At 43.3% G+C, this 13,668-nt stretch overlaps 1 protein-coding gene across 2 annotated transcripts; it reads right to left on the bottom strand.

Moving 5' to 3' along the window:
• Positions 1-1,941: 1,941 nt before the first annotated feature.
• Positions 1,942-9,840, bottom strand: cyc1 (cytochrome c-1). 2 transcript variants are annotated; one of them, XM_066665254.1, is made up of 7 exons: positions 9,695-9,840; positions 7,943-8,133; positions 6,715-6,841; positions 6,337-6,494; positions 5,521-5,681; positions 3,529-3,629; positions 1,942-2,221 (listed from the first exon to the last, which is right to left on the bottom strand). In XM_066665254.1, exons 1-7 carry the CDS (start codon positions 9,767-9,769, stop codon positions 2,117-2,119), a joined length of 918 nt encoding a protein of 305 aa, XP_066521351.1. In that variant the 5' UTR covers positions 9,770-9,840; the 3' UTR covers positions 1,942-2,116. The 2 variants fall into 2 exon arrangements, with proteins under 2 accessions (XP_066521351.1, XP_066521350.1); XM_066665253.1 differs by lacking the exon at positions 9,695-9,840 and adding an exon at positions 9,533-9,688.
• Positions 9,841-13,668: the final 3,828 nt, after the last annotated feature.

Raw genomic sequence — 13,668 nt, 5'->3', positions numbered from 1 at the left:
TCTATAATCTATAAGTTACTTAAAACGACGTCGCAATGAGTGTGTTAGTTTTGTACATTAATTCATCATAAACTAATTATCTGTATTTATTTGCTTCTGACAGATGTCAGTTTTGACTGAATCTCTTATAACATGCGAGTTTTTTTTTTTTTTACTTTTGTCAAATATGATTACATCTTTCTGGAATGCATTTTTAATCTAAAACACTGGGCATTATTCATTCATTGTCTGTAACCCTTATCCAGTTCAGGGTCCAGAGCCTACCTGGAATCATTGGGCGCAAGGCGGGAATACACCCTGGAGGGGGCGCCAGTCCTGCACAGGGCAACACAGAGAACACTGGGCATTAATTTGGAGTAAATCATTCTCACTCCTCCACCGAACCGTGCTGTTGGCACAATGTACACCTGTAGGTGGCGTTCTCCTGGAGTCCTGAAGAGTAAAGGGTTGTAGGTTTAAAGGAGGTATGTAAATGTGATTTTTTAAATGTGGTATTGAGCGAGATGGAAAGTGTTGTCACTTGGTTGTGGAGCTCTTAATGTACGACGGAGTTTTAGGGCCACAGCGGTAAAAAAAAAAAAAAAACAAGATTCCGAGATTAAAGTCAGAATTCTGAGATAAAAAGTCGGAATAATTCTGAGAAAAAAAGTCAGAATAATTCTGAGAAAAAAGTCGGAATAATTCTGAGAAAAAAAGTCGGAATAATTCTGAGAAAAAAAAGTCAGAATAATTCTGAGAAAAAAGTCGGAATAATTCTGAGAAAAAAAGTCGGAATAATTCTGAGAAAAAAAGTTGGAATAATTCTGAGAAAAAAAGTCGGAATAATTCTGAGAAAAAAGTCGGAATAATTCTGAGAAAAAAAAGTCAGAATAATTCTGAGAAAAAAAGTCGGAATAATTCTGAGAAAAAAAAGTCAGAATAATTCGCTGCGTGTAATGGAGCAGACACAGTGTAACTGTGGAACGCAATGTGTTGCTTAAGTTATGCTATGGTATAGATTTCAGGAATAAACACTCTTCCTTACCACATCAGGACCACAGTGTGATTAGTGTTTAAACCCTGAATCGGTGCACGAACCCAGGGCATGTTTCAAGATACAATTAATGATCACGAAAGTGATGGATACAGAACGAGTAGAACTCCGGCGCCCACGAAGCTCCATCGCGTTACGGCTCGGACTCGTACAAAAAACTAAAGCCTTATGCATGAATTATTTATTAAACGCATTCACACGACATGACGCAGCCCCTGACTGAGAGGCATAAAGTCTTTAGTTTTTTGTACGAGTCCGAACCGTAACACGATGGAGCCTCGTGGGCGCCGGAGTTCTACTCTGTTACACTGTGTCTGCTCCATTATACGCAGCGAATTATTCCGACTTTTTTTCTCAGAATTATTCCGACTTTTTATCTCAGAATTCTGACTTTAATCTCGGAATCTTGTTTTTTTTTTGTTTTGTTTTTTTTTTACCACTGTGGCCCTAAAACTCCGTCGTAGTTAATGTCTGACTCAGTGGGAAATTGTGTTTTTAATTTATTATTCTGTGGGAGACATGGAATTCTTAAGATGTTAACAACGGGAATGTGGTGTTTGTGAGGTGGCAGGAGTCGTAGCATCGTGTCAAACCTAGAGCATTTCCTTCGTAATAATCAACATAAACAATCATTTTATAAATTAGTAATTTGCTTTTGCTTTCTGGTTGCTTTTTCACTTTTTGACGTGGAGGATATTCTAACAATTCTTACATAATTTCTGATTAGCCTGATAACTTTAGCCCAAATCAAATATAATCAACTGTAGATGTAGATGATGTTCTTATTGGAGGAGTCTCAATCTGGGCTTGAGTTATTGGGACAGTTCTGAAATTCTGCTTTTTGGAGCACCACCTGCAGTCTGAGCACAGACGGAGAAAGAGATCAAACACATCACTTCACACACCGTTTACATGTTTTATTCAGATAATTTATTTATACAGTAAAGTAAAAGAACACGTCAGAGTCAGTGGCCGCTCCTCGGGTCAGGAACGAAGCGACGAATCCGGCCGCCAGATTTAATTAACCTGGATATTCTGAGAGTGATGGAGGGCTGAAGGAGTTTTATTTATATCTGTTAATATTTATTTGGGGGGTCTGTAGGCGATCTTTCGGCTCTTCAACACGGACCACCGATGTCTCTTCAGGTAGTAAACCAGTGGCAGGAGGATCGCAGATCCCATCAGCAGCTGGAAAACAGCAGAGAATTAGGACCCACTTTATTTTCAGAGACTGTAATAACAGTGTAGTTACACATGCAATAACACTGTAAACACTGCTCATACATTCACTGTTACAAACAACTACAGCAGCACTGTTCACGAGGCCCCGCTCAGTATCGAGAAGTGTATCTAGATATTTACAGCATAACACACAACTACTCCATAAAGAAACTGAATTTAATATACTTATTACTCTGTAGCTGCTAATAATAATAATAATAACAACAACAACAATAATAAAATTACATTTAATTTATAAGCGTCTTTCAGGGTTCTAAAGGACACTTCACAGCACAAAAGTTACAGCCGAAAAATAACAGAATAAAACAATAATGAAATAAAGTAAATAAATAATAAGGTTACAGATTAAAACATGAGAAATGTTTTTAAAATGTTTTAAAATGCTTTTAAAAGTTAGATAGTGATAAGCAGAGAAGATACAGAGGGAATAGAGTTAATGTGAAATTGCAGAGATATTAAAGACATTAAATATAAAAATCACTGGAGTTTAGCTGTTTTCACTCTGTTCTCTTGTGCTCTCACAAACACTGGTCCAGCGCTGTGATTGGACAGACTCAAACGAGTGGGCGGGGCCATTCTAAAGTCTCTGCACTTGAAGTCAGAAGCGGAGCAGAATCAGAGCAGTTTGTTCTATCCTGTGTTTTTAGACTCAGGCAGCGCACAGAAAACTGACTGGGGTCCTGTTTCTCAGTGTGTGAGTTGGTGGATCCACAAATGTATTCCTCACTTAACCCACCAACCAATATTCATCATCCCTCACTAAACCCACCAACCAATATTCATCATCCCTCACTAAACCCACCAACCAATATTCATCATCCCTCACTAAACCCACCAACCAATATTCATCATCCCTCACTAAACCCACCAACCAATTATCTCTTTCTAAACACCCTTAACAATAATCATCCGTCACGCACTGTCTCCGCCTGTTTCTCCAGCAGGGGGAGACAAAAGTCACAGTGGAACTAAACTGTAGGGGGTGCTGCTGGTTCAAGCTGTTGCTCATGCTCTATAGTCCTTAAACACAGAAGAGTGTGGGGATCAATCTGTATTGGCTGCATTCTAGAAAACTCAGGATGTTGTCGGAGGAGTCATCAGTAGAATGTTTGTTTGCCTGATTGGCTGGACGTTGAGGGAGGAGACACCAAGGATCAGGGAGGAAACACCAAGGATGTGGGTGGAGATCTGTCTGTCCAGAGAACATAGTTCCACTGCTCTTTTACAGTGTGAGTGTAATGTTTGGCGTGTACCTTTAGCCCCATGCGTTTGCGCTGGTCATGCTCCGGCTCCGCTGCCCACCTCAGGAACGTACACACATCTTTAGCCACCTGGGTCATGGTGGCTGGGGTTCCTGTGGACGTTGAAGAGTCAGACAAGACAATCAGCACATGGACACTCCACTACCTACACCTACACCCCATCTACCTCTATATATACCCCCACACCCCCCCATCTACCTCTACATACACCCCCACCTACACCCCTTCTATCTCTATATACACCCCCACCTACATCCCATCTACCTTTATATACACCCCCACCTACACCCACACCCCCATCAACTTTTATATACACTCCCACCCACACCCCACCTACCTCTATATACACCCCCAACTACACCCCATCTATCTCTAAATACACCCCCACCTACACCCCAGCTATCTCTATATATACCCCCACCTACACCCCATCTATCTCTATATATACCCTCACCTACACCCAATCTATCTCTATATATACCCTCACCTACACCCAATCTATCTCTATATATACCCTCACCTACACCCCATCTACCTCTATATAAACCCCCACCTACCCACACACCCCCATCAACACAAAGTCCCGTACTCAGTCATTCACACACGCGGTCCCGTACTCAGTCATTCACACACGCGGCCCCGTACTCACTCACAGTCCCATACTCACTCGGGCACACAGTCCCATACTCAAACATTCTCACACACACAGTCCCATACTCAAACATTCTCACACACACAGTCCTATACTCAAACATTCTCACACTCACAGTCCCATACTCACTCACTCACAGTCCCATACACACTCACTCACAGTCCCATACACACTCACAGTCCCATAGACACTCACTCACAGTCCCATAGACACTCACTCACACACACAGTCCCATACACACTCACTCACACACACAGTCCCATACACACTCACTCACACACACAGTCCCATACACACTCACGCACACACACAGTATCATACACACTCACGCACACACACAGTCCCATACACACTCACGCACACAGTCCCATACACACTCACTCACACACACAGTCTCATACTCACTCACGCACACACAGTCCCATACTCACTCACGCACACACAGTCCCATACTCACTCACACACAGTCCCATACACACTCACTCACACAGAGTCCCTCACTCACTCACTCACTCACTCACACAGTGTCCCATACTCACTCACTCACACAGAGTCCCTCACTCACTCACAGTCCCATACTCACTCACTCACACAGTGTCCCATACTCACTCACTCACAGTGTCCCATACTCACTCACACAGTGTCCCATACTCACTCACTCACTCACAGTGTCCCATACTCACTCACTCACTCACAGTGTCCCATACTCACTCAGTCACACACAGTGTCCCATACTCACTCACTCACACACAGTGTCCCATACACACTCACTCACACAGTGTCCCATACACACTCACTCACACACAGTGTCCCATACACACTCACTCACACACAGTGTCCCATACACACTCACTCACACACAGTGTCCCATACACACTCACTCACACACAGTGTCCCATACACACTCACTCACACACACAGTCCCATACACACTCACTCACACACACAGTCCCATACACACTCACTCACACACACAGTCCCATACACACTCACAGTCCCATACACACTCACTCACACACACAGTCCCATACTCACTCACTCACAGTGTCCCATACTCACTCACTCACACACAGTGTCCCATACTCACTCACTCACACACAGTGTCCCATACTCACTCACTCACACAGTGTCCCATACTCACTCACTCACACACAGTGTCCCATACTCACTCACTCACACACAGTGTCCCATACTCACTCACTGTTAATCATTCATTCACTCCAGCACTCACTCACATACTCCAAAACAAACTCCTTCTAGGAACATGATGCCCTCTACAGGCTGATGCAGTGCAGAACAGTATAAAGAGTGTGAACACATTAGACCCTCACCGTCCTCGTACTCCAGAACCTCGTTGTAAATGGGCGGAGCCATTCCGATTGCCTGTCCCGGGAAATACGGATTATAATAAAGCCCCTCCCTCACGGACACGCCTGCCGGGGGCTCACAGTAACTCGTCAACAGAGAGAATACATAATCCTCCCCTCCGTGTCTGAGAGAGGGAGAGAGAGAGAGAGAGTTTGTGAGTGTGAGAGAGAGATAGTGAGATAGTTTGTGAGAGGGAGTGTGTGTGTGCGTGAGAGAGAGAGAGAGAGAGAGAGAGAGTGAGAGAGAGAGAAAGGGGAATTTGAAAGTTATAAATGGTCATATTACTTCAGATATTCTTAAACAAATCCAAAACTATTTAAAAATGTGCCTGAAGTCAGGAATGAGTTAAATGACATCAGTGGTGTTCACTTCAGATAAATCCCTGCACCTTTTTAGTCTTTACCTGTACATCTCTCTGTTTATAATAAAGTCTTAGCAACATTTCAATCGCTGTTTATCTACTTTCACATTGCTCTAATTAATCTACTTCAGGGCATTAATCAGTCATAAATCTTTCTGTTCCTCTCTCTCTCTCTGTTTGTGTGTGTATATATATATATATATATATATATATATATATATATATATATATATGTGTGTGTGTGTTTGTAATACAGAGGTATGCAGCAGGTGTTGAAGGGGAGTTAGTTCTGTGTTCTCCTCTCAGTTCTGGAGAGTGGAGTGACCCCACACTCAGGCTGAGTTACAGAGCACAGTGACCCCACACTCCCAGGGCGGAGTCCAGTGGGCGCTGTGCGAGGTCCGGGCTCAGTGTTTACCTGGCGTTGACGATGTAGCTGAGGTCCGGGGGCAGGGCTCCGTTGTTAGCCGCGCGTGCCGCCTCCTCGTTGGGATACGGCTTCGGGAAGTAGTCCGAGAGTTTCCCAGGACGAGTGAACATCTCCCCGGACTCGTCTGGACCGTCCACCACCTCCACCTGACCCCACACACACACCGCAGATTAGAACCTACTGACCATCACACACACACACACACCTCTAACAGGCAGAATGAGTGAAAGTGAAGCGCTCTGAGGCTTTAAACCTGACTGTGTCTGAGGACACACACATTTGCCCTGCTGGAGCTGCCCTAGACTTCTGTAAGTATCCCCTTTTCAAAATGAATGCAGTCAAATCTGTAGGAATTAAGTGAATTACCTCCTCAGCTAAAGCTTTAACCTCCTCCTCTGTGTGAGAGACCCCCACCAGGTTCCGGAAGGCCAGGTACTCCATACTGTGACACGCCGAGCACACCTGTTTATACACCTGATAACCCCGCCGGACACTGAGGAGAGAAGAGAATGGGCACAGGCTTAACCCTTCAGCAGCACTGCTGTGTCTGATCCACACACAGCAGCACAACACACGCTAACCCCCTGTCCCAATCCTGGCCCTAAGCCCCGAGCCCTTCCTGGAAGTGTGCACTTTGAGGATGTTGTTGAAGGGTGAGCAAAAAGGGCTCGAGGGGTCTGAGGGGTCAGAGCATTAAGAGCAGAATGGGACACGTCCCCTTCAGGTGTTTACATCACTGCGGTTTAAACACGAAAAGCACAGCAGCTTCCAGCCAAACGGGGTTCAACTTTACAGTGCTTCATTAAACCATTAAACAGAAATATGTCTGAAGTTGAAATCATTTATTACAATGATCTGATGAATATTTGTCTGTGACCCACAAGCTTTCAACTTCCTGCTCTTTTAAACAACAAAATCATCTCGTCTCTCTCTGTAACCCTCAGTGGACTCAGCCGTCAGTGCCTTTCTCACCTGTTCACCACAGCTTTCTGTAAAACTTCACATTAAATCTGAAGATCATTAAAGCCATGACACCGGAGCGAGAGTTACTCAGTGTTTATTAAACAAGTCCGTGTCCTGCTTCTTGATCGAGTTTATATCACTTATGTTAAAATATAAAGAAGCTTGTGTTTTTTAACGTTAAACTAACACTGTGTCGTTTATATCACTGCAGTTAAACAGGGCTATTCCCCTAACTTCAGTGATTTTAAACACGACTCTCACCTCACGGGTCGTAATAAAGATAACGATTCTGCTTAAAGTTAAAGGGTTAATGGTTCTCCATTTTCTGATGCGTCTTGTTATTGGCTTCTGTGAGGAACATCAGAGGCCTGCAGTGGATCATGGGGAATTCCCTTCACAAAAGTGTCGTCTGCTGCAGACATACGGGAGTGGGGCATAAAGTGCGCATAGGAGGCGCTTGTGAGCACACTTGTTGAGGAAAATGACAGAATCGGGACACACTACAGCCTTAAACACTGAGGTGGGCATGTGCAAACGAGGGGCGCGAGAACTGGGGCAGGGGGTAACACCACCACCTCCATGTCAGTGTCACTGCAGCGTCTGACTGTGTGTGTGTGTGCGCGTGTGTTACCTGCTGTGGTCAAGGGCAGACAGGAAGCCGCTGTGATTCCAGGGGAAGGCAGGGGGGTGCAGCTCCAGGTCCGAGGCCTTAACCGACTGATGGAGCATCAGCGCTACCCCTGCTCCACCCGTCACCACAACTCCCAGAGTGCTCAGCGCCAGCCTCCGTCCCCGCGGTAGAGCCCAGAACGACATTCCCGCCTGGAAAACATCCCAGCATCACATCAGAGAACATCTCCACAGCTGCTTCACAAGCTACACTGGCACCTAGTGGCCTGGATGTGTCAGGGATTCAGTACCTAACCCTATTTTATACAGCACCACCCTTGTGTAGGGGACCCTCTCTATAGAGCACAACCGGGTTCACTCGGGGACGACAGAGCGCTTTGATTCTTCTTCTCCTCTGAGCTGCACTTGAGAGAAAACTATGCACCAATAATAAACACTCATTAACTCTGATTGTCTTGTTGTGGAAAAAAACAATAACAACAGCAGCAACAACAACAACATATGATAATGATAAATTCACAAGCAGCAGTTAAAAACCTGACATTTAAATCATTAAAACACATTAAACCCAAACCTTCAATTAATCCTCGACTAGGATCTCAATATTATTTAAATCTTCAGAATTGAAATAAACAAATGGAAATAAATTGATAAATAATGTCCTGTCCTAATTTAACCTCAGTGCATGTTTATGTATTAATACAAAAGATATATACAAAAGAAATCATCAAAATTAAAAACATCAAAGAATATCAGTGCATCTCTACCCTTCTCTGAAGCATCTCCTTTACTTTTAGAAACATGTGTAACTCAGTCAGTCGTTCATGAATGTGTAATTACTTTCTCATTGTAATTAACTAGAGGAGTTGGTGTGTTCTCCCCGTGTCCGCGTGGGTTTCCTCCGGGTGCTCCGGTTTCCTCCCACGGTCCAAAAACACATGTTGGTAGGTGGATTGGTGACTCCAAAGTTTCCGTAGGTGTGAGTGAATGTGTGTGTCTGTGTTGCCCTGTGAAGGACTGGCGCCCCCTCCAGGGTGTATTCCCCGCCCCGCCGTCTGATTCTCCTCTTCACGACGACCACAGGAGGCAGATCTAGGCACAGGCCACTGACACTCACACACTCTGTGTCTAGAAAAACACGTTGTTGGAGCACACGCAGAATGAGGCCTGGCACCGTGCTGCTGAAACAACCATGGACTTCCTGAAAAAGGCATCACCTTGATGGCAGTGTCTCAAAAACCCAAGTATATATGTCCATCCCTTATTCATACCGGGTCACTGATGCAAACCCGGGGTTTAGAGACAACATTGGAAACGTGTTCTGAGGGCATTTATCACTAAATAGAAGTTAACAGCAGAGAATTACACATAACAAATGAAACTAAAGCCTGAGCAGTAAATTAAAATAATAATCCCATACATTCAGTGAAGTTCAGGTAACACTCACTGATATTAACAATGATTTCACAGAAAAGAATCCAGCCTAAAACTCAGATAAAATCTGGATTAAAGGATGATTATAATATTGAACGAAGCACAGTGTTAATCGTTTTTAAAGAGAATAAACTTAAAGATAAGTGTGATTACAGACCGATGACTTTCTCGCTGTTGAGTTACAGCAGAGCAGCTGTGACCTTGTTCGGGTTACAGTAATCTCACACAACTGGCTCAATTTAAAGAGAAATAAAGCCCCTGGCTCGGTCCACATCGTTACAGTGTTGTGAGGTGAATGCCGCATGTGGTGAGTCCGTACCCGCGATGTGTGGAGAGTTCTAGACGGGTTTAGGAACCCTCTCCCGGGCAGAAACACGGCTCGGAGCGCCGCCATCTTCTCCCCTTGCTCTGAGAGCGTACTCCCGCCTCAGCGCGCGCCCCCAGCGACGGGAGGACGTCATCACTGCGTCCTGAGGGTGTGGACCCGTCTGGGACCATCACGGTATATTTCTGTATTGGTACCATTTTGGTTTTATTGAAAATTAAATAAATCGGTGTAATCTGCTCTATATTCCACAGGCCCTTGTTCCCTACAAACTCGTTAGGGCATAATAAAGAGCACCCTTGATCAATATGGCTGTGAATCCTGTCTGTACAATATTTCAGGGGCGGGGCGATTCTAAAGTCTATGAAACTGATGTCAGAAGCGGAGCAGAATCAGAACGGCTCTCGTTTCTTTTGTTAATTCCATATTTTCAGACTTAGGCAGCACACAGAAAACTGACTGGGGGGTCTTGTTTCACAGTGTGTGTTTTGGTGGGTTCCAGATCCACATTAATGTGAATTAATTAATGCACAGAACACAGGGTCTATTCATAATATGTCCCAGTCACGATATTAGTCATAAATGATGGAGAGGAGAAGATGAAGATAGAAGAGTAAAGGGGCACTTGGCCAAAATAAAGTTACTGCAACTGAAACAGCTGGCTGCACACTACAGGAAAAATGAAACGATGTGCACCGTCCGGGTAGTGACGCCAACACACCTTGTTCACTCACTGGCCAGACCAAGGATTTCTCCAGGAACTCATAAAAATTAAAAAATTCATTCACTGCTCTAATAGAAAGGCAATACATATTAAGGACCTGGTGGAGATTAAGTGGAGATCAGGCTGAGGTTATATCAATGGAGATGAGGTGTAAAACAAATGGAGATCAGGTGGAGATTAAGTGGAGATCAGGTGGAGATTAAATGGAGATCTGGTGGAGATTAAGTGGAGATCAGGCGTAGATTAAATGTAGATTAAAATGAGATTGGATGGAGATTAAGTGGAGACCAGGCATAGATTAAATATACATTTAAATGAGATTGGGTAGAGATTAAGTGGAGATCAGGCGTATATTAAATGTAGATTAAAATGAGATCGTGTGGAGATTAAGCAGAGATCAAGCGTAGATTAAATGGAGGTTAAAAGGAGATCGGGTGGAAATTAAGTGGAGATTAAATGGAGATCGTGTCACGCCCTCGTCTTGTCATGTCTGTTTTCTTGACCATGTGCTCTCTCAGCGCATGGCTCTGTTTTGTTGTTGCTCTGGTCCCACCTTTGTTCCGCCTCCTCGTTTGTTGTTTGTTTCATTTGTTACACTGCCGCCTCGTTATCTGTCCAGGTGTATCTTGTCTGTGTCTTGTATTTAACTTCCCTTGTGTCTCTCCTGTTTGTTGGACATTTCACCTTTGTTTTGTACTTTTTTTTTTTTTTTTTTTTTTTTTTTTTAAAAGCTTTCTGTGTCTGTCTGTGTGTCTACTCGATTTATGTCTATGTTCAAGTTTAGTCTGTTTAGCGTTCTGTGTCTGTCTGTGTGTCTACTCGGTTTATGTCTATGTTCAAGTTTAGTCTGTTTAGCTTTCTGTTTCTGTCTGTGTGTCTACTCGGTTTATGTCTATGTTCAAGTTTAGTCTGTTTAGCTTTCTGTGTCTGTCTGTGTGTCTACTCGGTTTATGTTTATGTTCAAGTTTAGTCTGTTTAGCTTTCTGTGTCTGTCTGTGTGTCTACTCGGTTTATGTCTATGTTCAAGGTTAGTCTGTTTAGCTATTCATGTGTCTATTTAGTTCTAGCTATTCATGTGTCTATTTAGTTCTAGCTATTCATGTGTCTATTTAGTTCTAGCTATTCATGTGTCTATTTAGTTCTAGCTATTCATGTGTCTATTTAGTTCTAGCTATTCATGTGTCTATTTAGTTCTGTCTAAGATTAGTCTGTTTCTCTCTTTGTATGTTTAGCTCTCTCTTCCTAGGTTTCTATGTCCAGTTCCCTTTCTCTGTCCAAGTCATTGTTTCCAAGTTTCTCTGTCTCAGACTTTCTTTAAGTTTTCTCGCTAGTTATTTTAGTCTGTCTTTGTATGGTTGTCTTGTCTTGTAAATAAGTTACTGTGTTTTAGCAAGTGCGTCCGCTCCGTGATCCCTGGCAGATCGGGTGTAGAATAAATGGAGATGAGGTGTAGAATAAATGGAGATGAGGTGGAGATTAAATGGAGATTCTTTTTTTATTTAACAGATTGTTTAAAGAGTTACCACCTCATTTAGTCACATAGAAAATGTAATGGGAATGACCCTAGTCAGACTACTCTATACAGATTGTGGCGTTACATGGACGTATTCTATTCTGCTTGAGCTCTTTGTCAGATTATTAACAGATTGTCAGGTTGCATGTAAATGTGGCTTAAAGGGAGTGAGACATTTTCTCTCTTATCTTTCCTTATCTCGCTCTGTCAAACACACACTTCCATCTCCCCTGATATGTGTGTGTTTGTTCATTCAAAGTTTACAGCTTTATGTAAATGATTTTACAGATGGACATAGTGCTTGGATGTGAAACGTTATTGTGGTGTTAAACTTTTAACTCCAGAAAGTCCACAGTGATCACCTGGCCACAACTGATCTTCAGCTCCACTTTTAAAACTCAGTACGACTTCTTACTGATCCTTGTACTTAACATGTTATTTACAATTTCTAAATCAAACTAATTAACATAAACTTTATAAAATTTTGGACACAGCTTTACCTGCACATTATTAAGCACCTGGAAGTACAGTGCTGAGACAAGAACTTAATAGAAGAGTTAATGAAGTATGTGCCTGAAATATAAATAACATTTACATTTATGTTTTATATTTAAGAGTTACATACAGTTACAGCTCACTGAAATACCAACAGACACCTGCTGCCAGCACAAACTGCAAGGATCAGATGTAGATCTCACACTGCTGATCTCTCATAGAGCTGATTAAGGTGGTGCTGCACCAGACTTTTCTTCCGCAGCTGGTTTCTGATGTTGTGTTTCTGGTTTTGTAGATTTCTGGCACCATGGCAACACATCAGCCACCGCTGCCATTTCAAGTGTTCATCTTCTCTCACACTGGACATGGGATTTCACAATAAACCAGGACAAGAGACATGTTTAAGTCTGTGTATCTGGCAGTGCTACTGCAGTTTTTAAAGTCCAGTGTCACTGCTGGACTGAGAATAGTCCACCAACAAAAAAACATCCAGCCGACAGCGTCCTGTATGCTTCATCCTGTGGGCAGTGTCCTGTGAGTGTTGTCTTGTGGGTAGTGCTCTGTGTGTTGCATCATATTGGCAGTGTCATCTGGGTTGCATCCTGTGGGCGGTATCCTGTCGGCGTTGTCCTGTGGGCAGCATCCTGTGGGTAGTGCGCTTTGGGGGTTGTCCTGTGGGCGGTGTCTTGTGAGTTGAATCCCGTTGGAGGCATACTCTGGACAGTGTCCTCTGGGTGGTGTCCTGTGGCCACCAATGAAAGACCAGAGGATGACTAATCTGTAAGACTTGCTGGACAAAATGGAACCTTCAGAAATTAACCAACAGCTGTTGTGAGAGTTGTGCTTGCTTTAGACTCCTTTTCATCACTGTTGTGGAGGTGGTCAATGACAGAATTTTCTGGCTGTGGACTGGATTTTCTGGATGTGGACTATTAAGGAATTCCTACACCCTCTCACCATTTATGTTGATGTGATGATGACTACTGTCTCTCATGAATTCCAAGAAGTTCTGAAGTTCATATCAGTTCCTCTTTCAGTTCGTCTTTACAAATTAAAATTTAAGCCAAATTAAGATTGCAGATGACACCACTGTGATGGGCCTGATCTCCTATAAAAACCCATTGGCCTATCACAGTGGTGTTACCCTCAATCCTAATTGTGATGCTGGATTCATGGATGGATGGTAGTGCTACAGTGTTTAGGATTGGGGTATTACCCATGTTCACTATTTGTGGT

Source organism: Hoplias malabaricus, chromosome 3 (assembly GCF_029633855.1).
Source record: "Hoplias malabaricus isolate fHopMal1 chromosome 3, fHopMal1.hap1, whole genome shotgun sequence".
Taxonomy (NCBI): domain Eukaryota; kingdom Metazoa; phylum Chordata; class Actinopteri; order Characiformes; family Erythrinidae; genus Hoplias; species Hoplias malabaricus.
This window is presented reverse-complemented; position numbering and strand designations above follow the sequence as displayed.

Bases quoted from the DNA above. Each gene is read 5' to 3' on its own strand.
- cyc1 (XM_066665253.1), bottom strand. From the start codon at position 9,679: ATGCGGCATTCACCTCACAACACTGTAACGATGTGGACCGAGCCAGGG. The intron at 5,682-6,336 runs GTAAACACTGAG...TCCCTCTCTCAG, and splicing joins AGCTACATCGTCAACGCCAG to ACACGGAGGGGAGGATTATG. The intron at 2,222-3,528 runs GTACACGCCAAA...GCTGTTTTCCAG, and splicing joins GCAAACGCATGGGGCTAAAG to CTGCTGATGGGATCTGCGAT.